This window comes from Caretta caretta, chromosome 2, assembly GCF_965140235.1.
Source record: "Caretta caretta isolate rCarCar2 chromosome 2, rCarCar1.hap1, whole genome shotgun sequence".
Lineage (NCBI taxonomy): Eukaryota > Metazoa > Chordata > Testudines > Cheloniidae > Caretta > Caretta caretta.
Genome location: NC_134207.1, coordinates 44821184 through 44842905, shown reverse-complemented (window position 1 = coordinate 44842905; position 21722 = coordinate 44821184). Strand labels below are relative to the sequence as shown.

Sequence of the window (21722 nt, the reverse complement as noted above, 5' to 3'; positions counted from 1 at the left end):
TTCAGAAAAACATCCAATTTTAAAAATGGTCAGTGGTGGAGAATCCAGCACAAACTGGTTAAGTTGTCCCAAAGGTTAGTTACCCTCAATGTTAAAAAAAAAAGTTACGCCTATTGCCAGCCTGAATTTTCTCTAGCTTCAGTTTCCAGCCATTAGATTGTGTTATACCTCTCTCTGATAGACTGAAGAGCCCATTATTAAATATTTATTCCCCATGTAGACTGTAATCAGGTCACCCCTTAACCTTCTCCCCCTTAAGCGAAACAGATTGAGCTCCTCGAGTCTATCACTAGAAGTATGTTTTCTAATCCTTTAATCGTTCTCGTGGCTCTTCTCTGAATATTTTCCTATTTATCAACATCCTTCTTGAATTGTGTGCATCTAAACTGGACACAGTATTCCAGTAGAGGTCGCACCAATGCCAAATACAGAGGTAAAATAACCTCTCTGGTCCTAGTTGAGATTCCCGTTTATGCATCCCAGGACCTCGTTAGCACTTTTGTCCACAGCATCACACTGGGAGCTCATGTTCACCTGATTACCCACCACGACTCCCAAATCATTTAGAGTCACTGCTTCCCAGGATAGAGTCCTCCATTTTTGTAAGTATGGCTTACATTCTTTCTTCTTTTAGCAACAAGATTGCAAATTATTAATGAGGCATGCACACCACAGTGGATATCAATGAAAAATGCTACTCCTACCTCTCAACCTAGCAGAAAACAATGTGCCATGGTACCAATCTGCAAAATCCCTCAGTGCAGGAAAAAACTTTTCCATGCTCTTCAGTTCAATAATGCTGGCAGAAAGCACCAGAGTTTGCATTTGCACTTAACTCCCCCTCTCCAAAGGAAAACCCTTCTGTAGCTGCCTTCATTATAATAAATGAATCTTCTACAGTGTACTTGATTTATAGTAAGCTTCAGAATTTGAGAAATGCTTTTGTAGTAAATGCCACAGGGCTGTCTGTTATCATATCCTCTTTTTCTTAGGGCTACTTAACTTAGGCTCCCAAATGTATTAAATTGCAGTATAACTATCCTCTTTATAATAATACTTCTTTACAACACAAAAAGACAATGTTCTATTAAAAACAATATTTTCAGTTCACTGGAGAAGGCAACATACTCCTCTACATTATACAGTGTTGACTACCATTTTCATAGGCAGTGAAATATGGAGTATGACTTTGAATACTGCACTGTTATATCGCCACAATAAATGGAAATTGTCACTTCCACTGGTGACCAGGGTGATTATACATTATGCCTAATGTCATGATTTATTTTTAAATCATGTATGGGGCCCTTCAATAAAAACAGCTGAACTCTGTTATAACAAATCCCCAACACTCCCACCAAAAATAAACCAAAAACGTGGTCCAATGGTCCATCTATAAATCGTCTGCATCAAACCACCCATTCAGATACATAAAAGGATAGGAGGAGAAAAGAGGGGCTAAGTAGGTGTGTAGTAACTAATATGAAAAGGAAAGACTGACAACAGGGTTTGAAATCAGCCACAGAGGGGGTCAGATTGATATTGTCAGCAAGAAAGGTCCATAGATAGGGCCACTGTGGGAAGGGCACTATAGTAGGAGCTATTATATCTGGCACTGACCTCAGCCTTCTGATTAGGGCGTGGTCTACTAGAAAATTAAGTTGGTATAACTATGTTGCTCAGAAAAACCACCCCACCTGAGCAGTGTAATTCATCTGACTTAAGTCCCCAAGTAGACACTGCTAGGTTGATGGAAGAATTCTTCTGTTGACATAGCTACTGCCTCTCGGGAAGGTGGATTACCTCTCATGGTGTAGTTACTGTCTACACTGCACGGCTGTAGAGTTTTAAGTGTAGAATAGCCATACCTCATTGTGTCCCCAAACCTGAAGGAGTTAAAATTTTTACTAGCTGCACATTTTAAAATCAGGCGCATGATCTGGCATTCTTCTCTAGAACAGCACTTTCATTTGCATTTACATTAATGCATTTTATATTTGATCAGAATGTTGGATCAATAATTCAAACATATGTCACCTAATAAACTTTGAAATATTACTGCTTATTTGACTTATGCTCTGTACGAATCTTTGTTCTATGAGAACCCTTTGGTTTATGTTCTACAGGGATGGCGGTTTAATTTTTAAGTCATTTGCAGCATTGTAGCGGTATTGGTCTCAGGATATTAAAGGGACAAGGTGGGTGAGGTAATATCTTTTATTGGACCAACTTCTGTTGGTGAAAGAGACAAGCTTTTGAATTTACACAGAGCTCTTCTTCACCAACAGAAGTTGGTCCAGTAAAAGACATTACCTCACTCACCTTGTTGCTCTAATTTATAAGTGACTTTTATTCTTCTAAACAAATGTTTAAATTGTTTGTATAAATTTGCTTAGGGCATTTGCTATGGGCTGTAACTAGAATTTCCTATTCGAATTATACTATAATTTGAACCTTATCATCTCATTTTATATGATTTGATTAAAAAAAGAATTACATCTAATTTACTAACACATTAAATGAATGTGATTTTTTCTTTGTTGCAGTTGCAACACTTCAGTATCTCCAAAGGGCATGGCAGCATCAGACAGGTTTCATTTATTTTCTTGTATCCACAGCTGTGCTCCAGACCCATCTGGCCACACAGCTACTAATTTTAAGAGGCTGTAATGAACAAGTGACACACAACTGCAAATTCCATCTGCTCAGAAGAGTGGACAACGATACCATACAATGCAGCCACCATTTACACTGAGAGCAGTATTATTTTTTCCCCTCTCATTTGGATGCTCAGCTTTCCACTTTATCGCAAGTTAACCTTTTTTCTTCTCCACCTCTTCTTTCCACAGTTGCCCTTAGAAAATTGTGTGCTGTATGTAAAAAACTTGTTGGCAATGTTCTATAATGAAGAAGCATTTCCTAGTGATTATAAGAAGAAACTGGGAGTCAGAAGATCTGGATTCTATTCCCAAATTATCTAATGATTTGTATGACTTTAGGAATTTATCTTTCTCTACACCTTAGTTTTGCCATCTATAAATTGGGGATAATACTGCTACTTTCCACAATCACAGGAGTATTAGGAAGGAGGTAGGAGACCTAATGTTTGTTAACCATTAAGAGATCTTAGTACTGAAAAGACTTGAGAAGTGAAACTAATGTATTAAAATTCTAGGCTTAAGAATAATACAAGAACCTCAACTTTGAGTTATTGAGAAACGCAGTGGAACAAAAAAACTCATGCTGTGGTTGCAAATATTTGAGTGACAAATGTCAGGTAACAAATCGATCTAACAGAATTAATGATATATTGTTCACAATTAGGCATGCAGTCTAGTATGTCTACGGTTGCAGGGATTTGATTTTTAAAAATAATTTTAACAGATAAAATTGATGGGTTTTTAGCATTTTTCCAATTTTTATTGATTTAAGTTTTCAGAGTTATGCAAAATTATGGGTTTAAACATTTTTCCTATTTTTATCAATTTAAATTTTCTCAGTTGTGGCAATTAATGGGGGTGTCAGACAACTAGGGATCAGCCAATAATTTGTTAATGAGATTCAAAAAGTTAAAGCTTTATAACCATTAAAACATAAAATTATAAACATCACACATCACAAATATACAAAGTAAATATCCTTAAATCAATCTCTAAGTTCTCAAGCAACACTTTTCTTTCTTTGCCTATCTGTAAATTATGATTATCATCAAAGGTAATATTTTTGTTGGTTTGCGTGCACATGGTGAAATTGACATTTACTGATAAAAATCGAATCCTTCCAAGCCTAAATATGTTTTAGAACCATATCTAATTTATAAACTTTCAAATAGAAACCCTGCAATGAACATCGTACGAAAACCACTACAAAACTGCTATATTTTCTTTGCAACACGAGTAAAAGTTGTCATTTTAATTTTTTTATATATCATATCAGCCTTTACAATTTGTGAGCCATACATAAAGGCAACGCCTTATTCAGGCCTGTCTGCAAAGGCCTGTACTTTAAGAATTTAGGTGTATTCTTATCACTTGGCTAGTTCTAGAGGTATAAAAGAAAGAATCAAAATCACTGTCTGCTGGTGTAAGGGCCTTCTCCTACTGTGACAGTCTGAGGCCCTGTTCTTAGGCTAAGGCCTTTGGCTAAGCAGCAGAGGCAGCCATAAGCTAGGAAGCGAACAGTCACATCCTCACATTCCAAACTAGTCACATTGAAATAAGGTGCTATTGGGGTGTTAGGCACTATCAGGACAGGATTGTATTCCTATCACCTCCAGAGAAAGGGAAGTGCCTAGAAAATGTAAAAGAAAACTTAGTTTGATAGCATCCTGTCTGGCAAGAACTCACTTATCAATAGCTGGGATGTGAAATCCTCACTTCTGTATTGTCTTGTCATTATAGTTCCCACTTTGCTATTGTTTGTCTGTATAATCTCTGTCTGGTTCTGTGATTGTTCCTGTCTGCTGTATAATTAATTTTGCTGGGTGTAAACTAATAAAGGTGGTGGGATATAATTGGTTACATAATCATGTTACAATATGTTAGGATTGGTTAGTTAAATTTCAGGAAAATGATTGGTTAAGGTATAGCTAAGCAGAACTCAAGTTTTACTATATAATCTGTAGTCAATGAGGAAGTGAGTGGGTGTGGGTGGGAGGGGGTGGGTGTGTGGGTGAGATGGGAACAGGGAATGGGGGTGCGGAAATTGAGATCATGTTTTGCTAAAGGGGGAAATGGGAACAGGGAATGGGAGTAAGGAAGTTGGAATCATGTTTGGCTAAGGGCAGGAATGGGAACAGGGACACAGGTGTAAGGCTCTGTGGTGTCAGAGCTGGGAAGGAGGACACTAAGGAAGGAAACTGGAATCATGCTTGCTGGAAGTTCACCCCAATAAACATCGAATTGTTTGCACCTTTGGACTTCGGGTATTGTTGCTCTCTGTTCATGCGAGAAGGACCAGGGAAGTAAGTGGGTGAAGGAATAAGCCCCCTAACACTACTATTGGTAACTTTCGGATTGCTCCTCCGTAAAAGTTATTTTACTCAGAGAATTTCACTCTGAATAATTAATTCTTATGGGAAAAGACCTACAGATAGTAACTGGAAATGATCATCAGGTTTTTTTCACCATAGTACAGAATTTAAGAGACTAATATCCCTGCTATAGAATTCTGAAGTATGGTTAAACAAGTCTTTAGAAGGAATATCATCCTCTATAAATCTCTATAGAGTTTTGAGAATTGTTTCTGTAGAACCCTACTGATTTCACCTCTATTAAGTTCTATAGGACTTTTCCATAAAGGAAACATACTTAGTTACTGTATATAATAAATCTGACTCTCCTCTCATTTATGCCAATTTTACATCATTGTAACTCACTGCAACAGACTACAATGATTTACACCAGCCTAAGTCTCTTATTCTGAAACTACTCTAAATGGATAGACCCCTATGCCAGCACAAAACCCCACTGAAGTCAGTAAGGCTCTGAGAATGCCCTGAGGCCTATCCATACGGAGCAATTTGCAGAGTTGGGGCCTAACCGAGGAAGAAAAATATAGTGCAGGCAATTTTGACACAAGACAAACTCCCATACTGTACATAGAGAACTACAGTATTCACAGGAAAAAAAACATTCATATGTATTTATTTTAAATCTTCCCAATCCATGAGTATAATCTCTGAACTGATATCACTTTGAAACTCAATGTGACTGAACATCACAGGTGTGTCCCCCTCCAATTCTAAGCTACTTTTAGTTAGTTTAAACTCAGGCATGTTTGAAAAGGGGAGAAAAGAAGGAAGTGACAGTGATACTTGGTATTTCTTTTTTGGGGGAGGAAAACATGAAAAAGTGTTGGTGACAAGATATCCCTAACATATCTTGGCAAAGTGGATTAACTCAGAAGATTATGAACAGCATGAAATCACAAGACACTCTTTGGCAAACTGCACCAAGAATGTCATCTATTTGTATGCATCTAGCTCCAGGTGAGACAGATTCCTGGTAGGGAGCTAGCTCTATAGGTAAATAGATGAGGTAGCTATATAGAAGAATGGATGGATAGTACATTTCCCATATTCAGAAATTAGTTTTGCCTTGGTTCCATCAATGTCCCCTTTATTTAATCAGCCTTATTCTCTACTGACTTGCCCCTTGCACAGTCATGTGCATCTGAGCAAAGTGGGTATAAAATGCTACCATTCTGATTTGGTAGCATTTTTTACTTCCTTTGCACAGATGTACATGGCTGCACAAGGGATTAGGTAGTGGAGAAACAGGCCTTTATTCCTATCCTCTCCAGTTAATTTGTTATATTTATTAGTGACTACACTGAGGCACAGGCAGTGCAAAACATTACCCATATTTATTTTTTGGTTTCTATTTTGGGTATCAAAGGCTAGGGTTGACTATAGAAAACTTGCACATGCTACAGAGGGTCATTTAAAGGAAATCTCGGGCATGTTTTTTTTTTACATGACCTTGCAGTCCCCTTACTGGTGGCTTAGCACAGCCATGCAGCGATACTGGAATAGTGACACTTGGATGAACTCAGTTTAACAACACAACATCTTTTTATTACTGGAAGGAGGTACAGAGGCAGTTCTCCTGCTGCTGGTACAGCTTCCCTCTCTCCTTGATGCAGGAAACACTCTTCAACTCCTCTGAGGCACCCATTTGTCACCCTGACATGGCATCCTGGGAGGTACACTGACTGCCAGGGGGCCATATCTGAGACGTTACGGAAGGATTGTTGCGGATCATCCGGCGTTTGACCACTACCCCATGCTAGTCATCCATGTAACAATACTGCGAAGTATGACTATCAGCAGATCAGAAGTGACTACAGGGCTCTGGGAGTAAGGGTGAAGGAGTTGGGAGTGCAGGTGGTGTTCTCTTTGATCCTTCCGATCAAGGGTAGGGGCCCACGCAGACACAGATGCATCCTGGAGGTGAATGCCTGGCTGCAACGATGGCGTTGCCAGGAGGGCTCCGGCTTCCTTGACCACGGAATGCTGTTCCAGGAAGAAGGACTACTAAGCAGAAAGGGGAACCACTTACGGAGGAAGGGGAAGAGCATATTTGGATACAGACTGGCTAACATAGTGAGGAAGGCTTTAAACTAGGTTTGAAGGGGGCAGGTGACCAAAGCCCACAGGTATGTCAAAAACATGGAGACCAGGGAAAAGGGTCAGAATTTGGGGGGAGCATGGGCTGCTATAGCAGGGATAAGGGAGAGACAAGACAGAACTTGCCGGGGGTGTGTGGGGGGGAATCAAATCAGTATCTTAGATGTCTGTATACCAATCCAAGAAGTATGGGGAATAAGCAGGAAGAACTCGAAATCCAGGAGTCCAGGAAAGCTGGCTGTATTTTAAAGAAGCCTTATTGAAGGCACAGGAACAAACCATCCCGATGTGCAGAAGGAATAGCAAATATGGCAGGGGATCAGCTTGGCTTAACAGAGAAATCTTCAGTGAGCTTAAACACAAACAGGAAGCTTACAAGCAGTGGAAACTTGGACAGATGACCAGGGAGGAGTATAAAAATATTGCTCGAGCATGCCAGCAGATCTGCAGGGGTATAATCAGGAAGGCCAAAGCACAATTGGGGTTGCAGCTAGCAAGGGATGTGAAGGGTAACAAGAAGAGTTTCTCCAGGTATGTTAGCAACAAGAAGGTGGTCAGGGAAAGTGTGGGACCCTATGGGAGGCAACCTAGTGACAGATGATGTGGAAAAAGCTGAATGCTGAAGTACTCAGTGCTTCACAGACAGGGTCAGCTCCCAAACTGCTGCAAAGGGCAGTACAGTATGGGGAGAAGGTGAGCAGCCCTCAGTGGTGAAAGAACAGGTTAAGGACTAATTAGAAAAGCTGGCCATGAACAAGTCCATGGGGCCGGATCTAATGCATCTGAAGGTGCTGAGAGAGCTGGCTGATGTGATTGCAGAGCCATTGGCCATTATCTTTGAAAACTCGTGGTAATTGGGAGAGGTTCTAGACAATTGGAAAAAGACAAATATAGTGCCCATCTTTAAAAAAGGGAAGGAGAATCCAGGGAACTACAGATCAGTCAGCCTCACCTCAGTCCCTGGAAAAATCATGGAGCAGGTCCTCAAGGAATCCATTTTGAAGCACTTGGAGGAGAGGAAGGTGATCAGGTACAGTCAACATGGATTCACCAAGGGCAAGTCATGCCTGACAAACCTGATTGTCTTCTATGATGAGATAAGTGGTTCTGTGGACATGGGAAAAGTGGTGGATGCGATATACCATGACTTTAGCAAAGCTTTTGACATGGTCTTCCACAGTATTCTTGCCAGTAAGTTTAAAAAGTATGGATGGATGAATGGACTATAAAGGTGGATAGAAAGCTGGCTAGATGGCCGGGCTCAACAGGTAGTGATCAATGGCTCCATGTCTAGCTGGCAGCCTGAATCAAGCGGAGTGCTCCAGTGGTCGGTCCTGGGGCCAGTTCTATTCAACATCTTCATTAATGATCTGGATGATGGGATGGATTGCACCCTCAGCAAGTTTGTGGATGACACTAAGTTGGGGGGGTAAGATAGGTACGCTGGAGGATAGGGACAGGGTCCAGAGTGACCTAGACAAACTGGAGGATTGGGCCAAAAGAAATTTGATGAGGTTCAACAAGGACAAGTGAAGAGTTCTGCACTTAGGATGGAAGAGTCCCATGCACTGCTACAGGCTGGGGACCGACGGGCTAAGTGGCAGTTCGGCAGAAAAGGACCTAGGGATTGCAGTGGACGAGAAGCTGGATATGAGTCAACAGAGTGCCCTTGTTGCCAAGAAGGCTAATGGCATATTGGGCTGCATTACTAGGAGCATTGCCAGCAGATCGAGGGAAGTGATTATTCCCCTCTTTTTGGCACTGGTGAGGCCAGATCTGGAGTACTGCATCGAGTTTTGGGATCCCCACTACAGAAGGATGTGGACAAATTGGAGAGAGTCCAGTGGAGGGCAACGAAAATGATTAGGGGTCTGGGGCACATGACTTATGAGGAGAGGCTGAGAGAACTGGGCTTATTTAGTCTGCAGAAGAGACGAATAAGGGGGGATTTGATAGTAGCCTTCAACTACCTGAAAGGTGGATGAGGGTCAAAGGAGGATGGAGCTAGGCTGTTCCCAGTGGTGGCAGATGACAGAACAAGGAGCAATGGTCTCAAGTTGCAGTGTGGGAGGTCTAGGTTGGGTATTAGAAAACACTATTTACCTAGGGAGGTGGTGGAATCTCCATCATCAGAGGTTTTTAAGGCCCAGCTTGACAAAGCCCTGGCTGGGATGATTTAGTTGGAGTTGGTCCTGCTTTGAGCAGGGGGTTGGACGAGATGACCTCTTGATGTCTCTTCCTACCATAATCTTCTATGATTCTACGAAATGCTAGTAAATAAACACAACTATGACACAGTTGGCATCACAGATCTGACTTGGTGGGATAATACTCATGACTGGAATATTTGTACAGAAAGGTATAGCTCACTCAGGAAGGACAGGCAGGGAAAAAAGGGAGGAGGTGTTGCCTTACATATTAAAAATGTATACACTTGGAATGAAGTTGAGATGGAAATAGGAGACAGACTTGTTGAAATCTCTGGGTACCGTATAAAAGGGGTAAAAAACAAGGGTGATATCATGGTAGAGATCTACTACAGACCACCTAACCAGGAAGAAGAGGTCAATGCGGCTTTTTTTTAAAACAACTAACAAAATCATCCAAAGCACAAGACTTGGTGGTGATGGGGGACTTCAACTACCCAGACATCTGTTGGGAAAATAACACAGCAGGGCATAGATTACCCAACAAGTTCTTGGACTGTATTGGAGACATTTTTTTATTTCAGAAGGTGAAGAAAGCTACTAGGGGAGAGGCTATTCTAGATTTGATTTTTGACAAATAGGGAGGAACTAGTTGAGAATTTGAAAGTGGAAGGCAGCTTGGGGGAAAGTGATTATGAAATGATAGAGTTCATGATTCTAAGGAATGATAGGAGGGAGAACAACAAAATAAAGACAATGGACTTCAAGAAGGCAGACTTTAGCAAACTCGGAGTTTTTGGGTAAGATCCCATAGGAAACAAGTCTAAGGGGAAAAACAACTGAAGACAGTTGGCAGTTTTTCAAAGAGACATTATTAATGGCACAAGTGCAAACTATCCCACTGCGTAGGAAAGATAGAAAGTAAGGCAAAAGACCACCCTGATTTAACCAGGAGATCTTCAATGATCTAAAAATCAAAAAAGAGTCCTACAAAAAGTGGAAACTAGGTCAAATTACAAAGGATGAATACAAACAAATAATACAAGTATGTAGGGACAAAACTAGAAATGCCAAGGCACAAAACAAGATCAAACTAGCTAGAGACATAAAGGGTAATAAGAAAACATTCTACAAATTCTTCTAGAAGCAAGAGGAAGACCAAGGACAGGGAGGCCTGTTACTCAGTGAGCGGGGGTGGGGGGGTGGGAGAGGGGACGGACGGACGACGACCATAACAGAAAATGTGGAAATGGCAGAGGTGCTTAATGACTTCTTTGTTTCGGTTTTCACCCAGAAGGTTGGTGGTGATTGGACGTCTAACATAGTGAATGCCAGTGAATATGAGTTAGGATAAGAGGCTAAAATAGGAAAAGAACATGTTAAAAATTACTTAGAGAAGTTAGATAGCTTCAAATCACCAGGGCCCGATTAAATACATCCTATAATACTCAAGGAGCTGACTGAGGAGATATCTGAGCCATAAGCATCATAGAAGAACGGAGAGATTCCAGAAGACTGCAACTACAGGGCCAATCTATAAAAAAGGAAATAAGGACAACCTGGGAAATTACAGACCAGTCAGCTTAACTTCTGTACCCAGAAAGATAATGGAGCAAATAATTAAGCAATCAATTTGCAAACATCTAGAAGATAATAAGGTGATAAGTAATAGTCAGCATGGATTTGTCAAGAACAAATTGTGTCAAACCAACCTGATAGCTTTCTATGACAGGGTAACAAGCCCTGTGGATGGAGGGAAGTGGTAAATGTGGTATATCTTGACTTTAGCAAAGCTTTTGATACTCTCTCGCATGACCTTCTCATAAACAAACGAGGGAAATGCAACTTAGACAGAGCTACTATAAGGTGGATGCACAACTGGTTGGAAAATTGTTCCCAGAGAGTAGCTATCAGTGGTTCACAGTCATGCTGAAAGGGCATAACGAGTGGGGTCCCATGGGGATCAGTTCTGGGTCTGGTTCTGTTCAATATCTTCCTCAATGATTTAGATAACGGCATACAGAGTACACTTATAAAGTTTGCGGACGATATCAATCTGGGAGGGGTTGCAAGTGCTTTGGAGGATGGGATTACAATTCAAAATCATCTGGACAAACTGGAGAAATGGTGTGAAATAAACAGGTTGAAATTCAATAAGGACAAATTCTAAGTACTCCACTTAGGAAGGAACAATCAGTTGCACGCATACAAAATGGGAAATGACTGCCTAGGAAGGAGTTCTGTGGAAAGGACATCTGGTGGTCATAGTGGACCACTAGCTAAATATGAGTCAACAGTGTAACACTGTTGCAAAAAAAGTGAACATCATTCTGGGATGTATTAGCAGGAGCGCTGTAAGCAAGACATAAGAATTCTTCCTCTCTACTCTGCACTGATTAGGCCTCAACTGGAGTATTGTGTCCAGTTCTGGGTGCCACATTTCAGGAAAGATGTGGACAAATTGGCGAAAGTCCAGAGAAGAGCAACAAAAATGATTAAAGGTCTAGAAAACATCACCTATGAGGGAAGGTTGAAAAAACTGGGTTTGTTTAGTCTGGAGAAGACTGAGAGGGGACATGAAAACAGTTTTCAAGTACATAAAAGGTTGTTACAAGGAGGAGGGGAAAAAACTGTTCTTCTTAACCTTGAGGATAGGACAAGAAGCAATGGGCTTAAATTGCAGCAAGGGAGATTTAGGTTGGACATTAGAAAAAACTTCCTAACTGTCAGGGTGCTTAAGAACTGGAATAAATTGCCCAGGGAGGTTGTGGAATCTCCATCACTGGAGACTTTTAAGAGCAGTTTAGACAAATACCTGTCAGGGATGGTCTAGATAATACTTAGTCCTGCCATGAGTGCAGGGGATTGGACTAGATGACCTCTCGAGGTCCCTTCCAGTCCTATAATTGTCTTCATTTGGTACTGGCTGCTGTCGGAAGTCACAGTACCGGGCTAGCTAGACCATTGTTCTCACCCAGTGTGGCTACTCTTATGTTCACCAGTATCAGGTGGGTTTGTATTCAGCAAGGCTCAGCTGTACTTCTGCTGCTGCAGCTACTCTGCTGTTTATACTTGTGCTAATTCAATGAGAGCTAGTGCAAGTATGTGCAGATGAGCAGGGGAATCACACACCTACCTCATTGTACAGATGTAGTCTCAGAGTTATGTCCTCAGACAGGGGTCCTTCCCATCTGGGAGGTCCTATATCCTTAGGGGCTGCCTGAGGATGTGCCACACACCCAAACCAAGACAGAACAATGACAATATTGGATAATATTTTGAAAGGACAAAATACTGCACACTCAAAACAAGTACGGTCACCCTGGTTCAACTAAATTTTTGATGTTTATAAGTCCTTAGTTGCTACTCTGACATTATCAACATGGATAAAATTGCTCATTGAGGAAATTAAAAAGCACTAAATGGCAATGACTGAAAGAAACTTTGTTACTTTAAATCCTGCATTAAAATGAAAAACAATTAGAATTTGACAAGACAAGCTAATTAGTCTAGCTCTGAAATGTACAGCACCTTCAGGGCAGTTGATTCCAAAAAGTTTCATGTCATTTCCAGGGGGTGGTTTCTTCCTTTTTTTCAAACAAATCTTATAAACTCTTTGGGTGAAATGCACCCCTATTGGAACTCCACTCACTTCCCTAGTTATGAGGAGATGATTTTTCACTGTTAATTTATCCTCTTCTCTCCCGTCTCCTCACATTCTACCCTCTTTCTTTGTTTATATCCACTTATTGTCTCACCTTACATGTTTAGACTGCCAGCTTTTTGGGGCAGGGACTGTCTATTATATGTCTGTACAGAGTATAGAGTAATGGGGTCCTGTTGCTTGATAGGGGCCTCTAGACACTATTGCAGCACATCTTAATACATTAATTAAATAATAATTACAACTGCAGTTATGCCCAGGATGGATTTGCCCTTATAATACTTCTGTTATCTACAAGTTAGCAATTTTTAGATTTTTAGAAGGGAGGAATACTGCACCACATGTTGAAGGCACTATGAGTAAATGAAATCCTTGGAAAATACACGTAAGTATGTGTTTTCACAGATTTGGCAACAAGACTGGGTACTTCCAGGATTATTTATTATGTTGTCTCCAGACTGTTTGCTACCATTGCAATTACCACAGAATTTTGTATATCAGCTACTTTTCAAACACATATTACAGGCTTGATCTGACCCTTACTGAAGTTAATTGCAAGTCCCATTGATTTTAATGGTACAGGATCCGGGTCTGTATTCTTTAAAGAAAATAAAGCCTACCCTTAGCACATATGAACCCTGTTGCTTATTACAGTTCACCAACAAAAACTTTGTTAATGCAGAGTTAAATTTGTGTTGTGGTGTCTTGCGGCCTGCCAGCACCTCAAGCTCAGCTACTCAATCCACTGAGATAATGAAAACTTAAGCCTCTGAAAACCAAGAAATATACAGTTAAAGTACATATCATTCCTGCACGGTAACCTTAACTCTGACCCCAGGAACTGGCAACAGTTAGTGGGAATAGTTGAGTAAGGAAGGTGCCATAATAAGTAAACAGAGTTCAACTACTTCATATCTCCAAAGTTATCCGGAAAAGAAGATGGAGCTATCTGGAACATGTTCAGAATGAAGCCAGAGCATTTGCCATAACAAGAATGCCATCAGGCAGCTGAAGAACACACAGAAGGTGCTGAGAGGGAAAACTTCTGTGCTTTAAAAATGCAGAGAACATACACAGCAGCTCAGGATAGACAGGGATGGCAGAGCCTTGTTTGTGCCCTAAGTGAGGTTTGATAGAATGAGAAGGATTTCAGACTCAGATTTATCTACATGCACTCCAACTTCATTCACTGTGCTAGATGTAGTTGTATTGAAAGGTTCAGAGATTAGGTGAAGCAGGTTGGAAGAGCTGTCACTGTGATATGACAGTAATTTGGTGAAGAGGCTGTGACATTTAGCAAGTCTGGGTGGTTTGTATGGAATAGGCTCAATGTTTGTATAGATATCGCTTCTTTGCTATGTCTGACCTAAACCCAAGTTTTGCTTTAGCAAAGAGAAGATATTATACCTTGCCATGCAGTGTTTATTGAGCTGTTCCCCAACTGTTCTGCAGCATCTGCAAGGGGTTTTAGAATGTGTGTTATGGGCATATTGGGGCATCACTCCATGAAGGCTTAGCTAAGGTTGCATTGCAGGGATGGCATATTGCAGGGATTGCACGTACCTTAACTGTTTTCAAAGGCTTAAGTTTGCTTTCCGTAACTCTTCACTTCCTGCTTTTTCAGAGGTTTCAGTGTAACTCAGGGGTGGGCAAATTTTTTGGCCCATAGGCCACATCGGGGTTGCAAAACTTTATGGAGGGCCAGGTAGAGAAGGCTGTGCCTCCCCAAACAGCCTGGACCCCGCCCCCATCCGCCCCCTCACTGCCCCCCTCAGAGCTCCCGATCCATCCAACTCCACCCCACCCTGCTCCTTGTCTCCTGACTGCCCCAACCCCTATCCACACGCCTGCACCTAATCGCCCCCTGGGACCTCCCCCCCATCCAACCTCCCTGCTCCCCGTCCCCTGACCCCCCCACCCTGAACCTCCACCCCATTCAACCGCCCCCTGACCCCTGACTGTCCCCCAGGACCCTCTGCCCCTTATCCAACCCCTCCCCGCCCCCTTACAATGCCGCTCAGAGCGGCAGGAGCTTGCAGCCACGACGACGCCCTGCCTGGCAGGAGTGGCGGGCCAGAGCACTGGGGGCGTGCTGAGGCTGAGGGGGGAAGGGAGGGACGACAGAGGGGAAGGGGCCGGGAGCTAGCCTCCCCGGCCGGGAGCTCAGGAACTGGGCAGGACGGTCCTGCAGGCCGTAGTTTGCCTACCTCTGGTGTAGCTGAATCTGATGTTCTGGAAGGGCACGAGGCACTACTGGGCAACTTTAACTCTGCATTAACAAAGTGTTTTCCCATTGTATTTCCTAATTTTTTGAACAGAAAAAGAGATGTTATTTGTAGGAGACAACTATACCTTCTTAACGTAACACTATCACATGGTATGCAGGTGGAACTGAGGACAGATTAAAGATACCACATGGCATGTTTGTGGGGTCTTTCGCCTTCCTGTGTGTTTCATTACAGTCAAATGGCGATAATGCTCGTGTTATGACATTTTTTGAGTGTGGAGGTGCTGACAGGATAGGGAGAGAAAACAGACTTTTTCACAATATTTTGAAATTATTATTCCACATAGTTTATAGTAACTTTAAGCATATGAGAGGAGACTAGTGTGTGTGTCTCTTCTCACCCTCTCCTTAGCTCACCATCTCCCATAGCATACACCCCTTCCAGAGCATATAGCTGCCCTGCCGGCATTTGCAGATCTCCCTCCCCTGCCCATCTCTGTATCTGCAGCTACAGCTGACTGTTAGCAAGCTCAGAGGAGGACATTCAGGGCGTCTTCACTACTGCGCTACATGGGTGCCAATGTGCTACGTCGACAAGAGAGCACTCTTCTGTCGACGTAATTACTCCACCAAAAGGAGAGGCAGACACTATGTCGGCAGGAGAGCATCTCCAGCTAACATAGTATGGTGTAGACACCGCTTTAAGTTGAGGTAACTTACATTGCTTAGAAGGGTGGTTTGTTCACACCCCTGAGTGACGTAAGTTACATCAACTTAAGGGGTAGTGTAGACAAGCCCTCAGAGAGGCGTGAAGTGGCCCGTTCATTTCAATGAGATCTCCCCAATGAATGAGAACACACCATGAAGATGAATGCAGCCTGAAAAGGGCTCCGAGAGGGAAGAGCTGCTCTGTTCATCTCAATGGGTGTTCTCATTTCATCGCATCTGTGGGTTTGTACCATGCACTAAGCAATCCTGTTCTCTGCTCCTCATCCTGGTCTCAGCATTGTCTTTGGTGCATGCTCTGGTCATGCCGCTTCTCAGCTCCCAACTATGATCTTAGTGCTGTGTACTGTACCATGCACCAAACATTCCTCTCCTCATCCCAGTCTCTGTATTGTATGCCTGTTCCATGCACTGAACATACTTGTTGTCAGTTCCCAAATATGATCTACCACAAAAGAAGAGCAACAAAAATGATTAAGGTTATGGAACATGGAGAGAGATTGAAAAGACAAGGACTTTGCAGCTAGGAAAGGAGACGACAAGTGGGGGGTACAATAGAGGTCTATAAAATCATGAATGGTGTGGAGAAAGTGAATAAGGAAGTGTTATTTACTCCTTCATATAACACAAGAACTAGGGTCACCAATGAAATAATAGGCACCAGGTTTAAAATGAACAAAAGGAAGTACTTCTTCACACAACACACAGTCAACCAGTGAAACTTGTTGCCAGAGGATATTGTGAAGGCCAAAACTAAAACTTGGTTAAAAAAAAATTACGTAAGTTCATGGAGGATAGGTCCATCAGTGACTATTAGCCAAGATGGTCAGGGATGCCAACTCATGCTCTGGGTTTCCCTAGCCTCTGACTGCCAGACTCTAGGAGTTTGTTACAGGGGATGGATTACTTGATGATTACCTGTTCTGTTCATTCCCTCTGAAGCCCATTCCACTCCTCACCCAGTCTCTACATCAGAGGTGGGCAAACTACAGCCCGCAGGCCACATCCGGCACGTGGGACCGTCCTGCCCGGCCCCTGAGCTCCCGGCCGGGGAGGCTGTCCTCCGCCCCGCCACCCCCCCGCAGCCTCAGCATGCCGCCAGCGCTCTGGCTCACCGCTCCTGCCGGGCAGGGAGGCAGCGTGGCTTCAAGCTCCTGCCACTCTGAGTGACGTGGTAAGGGGGTGGGGAGGGGTTGAATAAGGGGCAAGTGATCCTGGGGGCCAGTCAGGGGATGGGGGCAGTTGGATGGGGCAGAGTTTCGGGGGGGGGGGGGCGGTCAAGGGACGGGGAGCAGGGAGGTTGGATAAGGGGTGGAGTCCCAGGGGGCAGTTAGGGGCGCGGGTGTGGATAGGGGTCAGGGCAGTCAGGGGACAGGGAGCAGGGAGGGTTGGATATGTGTGGGAGTCCCGGGGGCGCCTGTCAAGGGATGGGGGTGTGGATAGGGGTCGGGCAGTCAGGGGACTGGGAGCAGAGGGGTTGGATAGGGGGTGGGGCCCCAGGGGGTTGGGGCGGGAATCCCAGGAGGGGGCGGTCAGGGACGGGAATCCCAGGAGGGGGCGGTCAGGGACGGGAATCCCAGGAGGGGGCGGTCAGGGACGGGAATCCCAGGAGGGGGTGGTCAGGGACAAGGAGTGGGGGGGGGGCGCGTGTTGGATGGGTCGGGGATTCTGAGGGGGGCAATCAGGAGGCAGATAGGGAGCGGGGTCCAAGCTGTTTGGGGAGGCACAGCCTTCCCTACCTGGCCCTCCATAGTTTCGCAACCCCGATGTGGCCCTCGGGCCAAAAAGTTTGCCCACTCCTGCTCTACATTGTATGCCCGTGTCATGCACTGAACATTCTTGTTCCCCTCCTACTCTCAGCACTAGGGGGGGCATATTTTGAAAGAAGGACAAAAATAGTGGTGGGCGCAAGAGGGAATATTCACAGGAGGAGAGCTGAAGTGCTCCCCAAATCCCTCACTGCATGCTCTGATCGCCCTTCTCTCCTCCCCACACTCTCCTGCACTGCTCTGACCTCCCTCTTTCCCAAGTAGCAGCAGCAGCCAGTGAAGAGGGAGCCTTGAACCCCTTCCCCACTGCTGGAGTAAGCATGGGGAAGAATGGGACTTCTGGGTTTCTTCCTGATTGGGGGACAGTGGAGGGAAGGGAAGCCTCTGAGCAACTTCCATTTCCCTTCCCTGTCATGTCTAGCACTGTTGCCCAACTTACCCTTCCTCATGGTTCTGCTCTGTCAGCACTTCTGAGAAGCCAGAGAGCAAAGGTCCCTTTGAGGATGCACCTTTATTCACTGGGGGATCACAGAAAAACTACATATTTGGAAATCAAGTGCAGCATCAAAACTCTAGTCACTGAACTGGGTTTTCAAAAAACACAGTATTTGGATGATTCTTTACACTAATAAGGGCCATTGTCTAAGGGTGCGAGGCACAGCTCTAAGTTGGCAAAGGGCCAGAGCTCCATCCTGCATCCTTCCAGTCTCCGTATCCCCTGCACTGCCCCATGCCCCCACATTTGCCTTCACTGTTCTGACACCCTATATCCCCTGGCTCTGCACCAAAAAAAGTATGAGAAGCTGTAAATATTACGAGCAGTTGATGTTGGGGGGCAGGAAGGCTCTGTATCAGGAACCCTTGACCAAACAACTCAGCATCTTGCTTTCCTTTTGATCCTACTTAGTTCCATTCTATGGAAGCAGATGAAGATTATGAATCATGAGTACATTATCCTAACCACTTGTGTTCTTTCATCTTCTCTTTATTTAATACCAATTTCCTTGATAATATTTGAAAAGTAAAATCAGTCTGAATGTGAATGTGAATTTTAGAGCATATCTCATTAAAATATTACTCTTAAACTAGAAATGTTGGTTTCAGGGCAAAACTTTCCTGAAGAATGCAGTCAGAGATCAAGGACACACACATAACACATTCTCTAAAATCCGCTAATGGTAGCGCTCAAATTCACATTGCATGGGTGCAGCTTAGGTTCAGTCACCACAGCATGTAACCCAGTTACTCTGACAACAGGCTGCCTACCAACCTTCTGGCTTCAACAGAGCCCTAGCCTTGCTGCAGATGTGCATTTCACTCTTTTGGGTACATCAGTTTGGCATGCACTGAACTGTAGTTACAAACTTTACTCTTAATAACTTTTTCAATCTTGCTTCCCCAGAGAGGCAGTGGGTCCCATGCATTAGCTAAAATAAATCCTCAGTGACTGAGATCAGTTTGCGGAGGACCAGAGCCAGAGTCTGAACCCCAGGTGAGAAAAGAGTTAGATGAACCAGGTGATGGGGGTGGGGAGACCTCTTGCTAAAATGACCACAAACTTAGACCACTAATACTACCCCCAGCACCCTCATAAGGTACAGCAAATTTAAAGACAATCTAACTAAGCATGCAGATTTTGAGAACTTACAATAGTCATCCCTTAAACAGCAACACTCAACTTTATGTTTAGCAGAGCTAACGCTCTGCTAGACTACAATATGTTAAGGGAGAAACATGTTGCGACATAAAATTCTCTCTTATTTTCCTCAGTCACTAACATTTATACTTAAGATTCTATGTATCTTTATTCTTCTCAGTTTTGTGTACTTTTCAAGTAAGAATTATGCAATACAAGGAAATAGTGAGTGATCTAGTTTCTGAGAACACAGGAACACAATATCCTCACTTGTAAAAGACATTTAGCAAAATCTCCAAAAACACTAATTGAGAGGGATTTTTTTTTTTAATTAACTGGGAGCTGAATGGACAATAAAAATGACCAGGTGGAACATCACTTTGAGAAGGTCATATCACAGAATTAAAAAAATAAGAGTAAAATGCAGTAGGGCTATGTCTACACTACAGCCTATGTTGGCAAAATGTATGTCGCTCAGGGGTGTGAATATTCCACCCCCTGAGCGACATAAATTGCACCGACATAAGCGTTTGTGTGCAGAGCACTATGTCGGCGGGAGAAACTCTCCCAATGACATCACTTATACTGCTCGCGGAGGTGGGGTGTTTTTTAATGCCAGTGGGAGAGGTCTTTCCCATTGGCATAGAGCGTCTTCACCAGATGTGATGCAGCTGTACTGGTAGAGTTGCAGCCCTCTATGTATAGATATACCCTAAGAAAGAAAGGAAAAAACACAGAACTCCAGAGGTTAGTAATCCATCTTTTAAACAAAAAAGGCAATCTACTTTTTCTCATTAAAAACTGACACACAGCACTAACTGAGGAGATTATGTTGTGAAAACATACTGCACCGCATGGCAGTACTTGATCGAGATCAGCAATCAGGAGCAAAAGGAAAGTACTGTTTCATGATTATAATAGCAAATTCTGGAAGACAACCAAATACATCATCTGGCAGCTCAACAGCTGTTACAGCTTGGTAGTAATACCTTGGCATTTGCTATAAACTATAACTTGAAAAAACTGATTTCTCATCTGCCAGAAACAAGAATATGTTCTCCTTTTAACATTTCTGAGTTTCTTTCGATAGAACAGTTAGATTTTTGAGCCATTTTTATTCTGCATGTTTCTCAGCATGGCTGCCAAGTTAAGTTCATATTATTTTATTTTGATTCAAAAATAAATTTGGGGGATAAATATTGGATGCAACTTAAATAAACGACATGCTTAGCCAAATTCCATCATAATAGCATGGTGAATAGTACAGAATAATTGCCCTGACCATTTAGTCATAATTATACTTCACACTCACTTGAAAACAGGAAGTTTCCAAGCAGTTTGAAATTCAGGACACTCCTTGCTGTTTTGTTGGTGGTGAAGGCAATCATTTTCCATGTTGGAGTCAAAGTGGATGGATGTAGCCACATAATATATTATACTTATTAATGATGAGACTATACCAATATTTGTTTTTAAACAACTCCTGGATATAACATACTAGAAGAAGGCAGGAATTCACGGCTATTTTGAACAACTATATAAAACCATTAAAGCATTTTTGTTTATACAGTACCTGTCTAAAAAATCCTGTTTCTAAACATATACTATTCCACTGGCACTGTTAAATAAAAGTATGCTTCATATCAAGAATGTGGAACATTTAAAGTCCTTTAGAGTTTCAGTTATTCCAGTTATTTGAAGGTTAAAAACAATCCCTCATAAATATTTTAGATTCTGGCATTCCACTTAGGTCTTGAAGTGTCAAACAATCTCTCTCAAAAATCAATATTCACACAGTACATCTATGGGGAAAAGAAACTCAACATGGTGTAAGCTATCAAATAGATATCTACCTTTATGCCCAGTGCAGTTTTCTTGGCCTCTGCTTTTAATCTTGTTGCTCTTAACACTGGCCTGCTTTTCTTGTAATCTTGTTTTCCTAAGGTAGAAAAAAGAGTTAATGTAAATGATGCCCTGAAGATAAGGTACATCTACAATAAATTGTAGCTTCAGTGGCAGATCTAAAATTTTTAAGAGTTCAGTGATAGAAAGAAAGAGTTGTGCCCCAAGAACAGGACCAATAGCAGGGTCAACAATGGTCATTAAAACAAATAACAACCAGAAAACCAAAACAGTAGTTAACAAATCAACCTGGAGCCTGAGAGTCCAGTGAGCTACAAAATGCAAATTATGATACACCTCCAATGGTACATTATTTACTAAAATGGCAACTGCAATGTTCAGTAGCCATCAGACAGCATGTGTGTAGAAAACATCAACCTTCTGCAGGAGTCCCCCCGCACCCCACTAGTCTATTCAGCAACTATTCATATCCAGTGAAGAGATCCCCTTTGTGGCATACAGGGGATGCTCCCCTTGTACAAGGTCTCCTCCCCCAAACAGCCCCACATTAGGGATTAAATA

The 21722-nt window shown here is 42.7% G+C and overlaps 1 protein-coding gene across 4 annotated transcripts in view; it reads right to left on the bottom strand.

Moving 5' to 3' along the window:
• TRIQK (triple QxxK/R motif containing) overlaps window positions 1-21722 on the bottom strand; it is an 89153-nt gene that overhangs the window by 15621 nt on the left and 51810 nt on the right. For 2 of the 4 annotated variants that reach the window (XM_075125057.1, XM_048841212.2), the window contains exon 3: window positions 21152-21237. In XM_075125057.1, the coding sequence (XP_074981158.1) occupies window positions 21152-21237 (86 nt within the window). Of the gene's footprint in view, window positions 1-17585; window positions 20011-21151; window positions 21238-21722 lie in introns of those variants that run through there. The other 2 variants (XM_075125056.1, XM_048841211.2) reach the window with 2 other exon arrangements.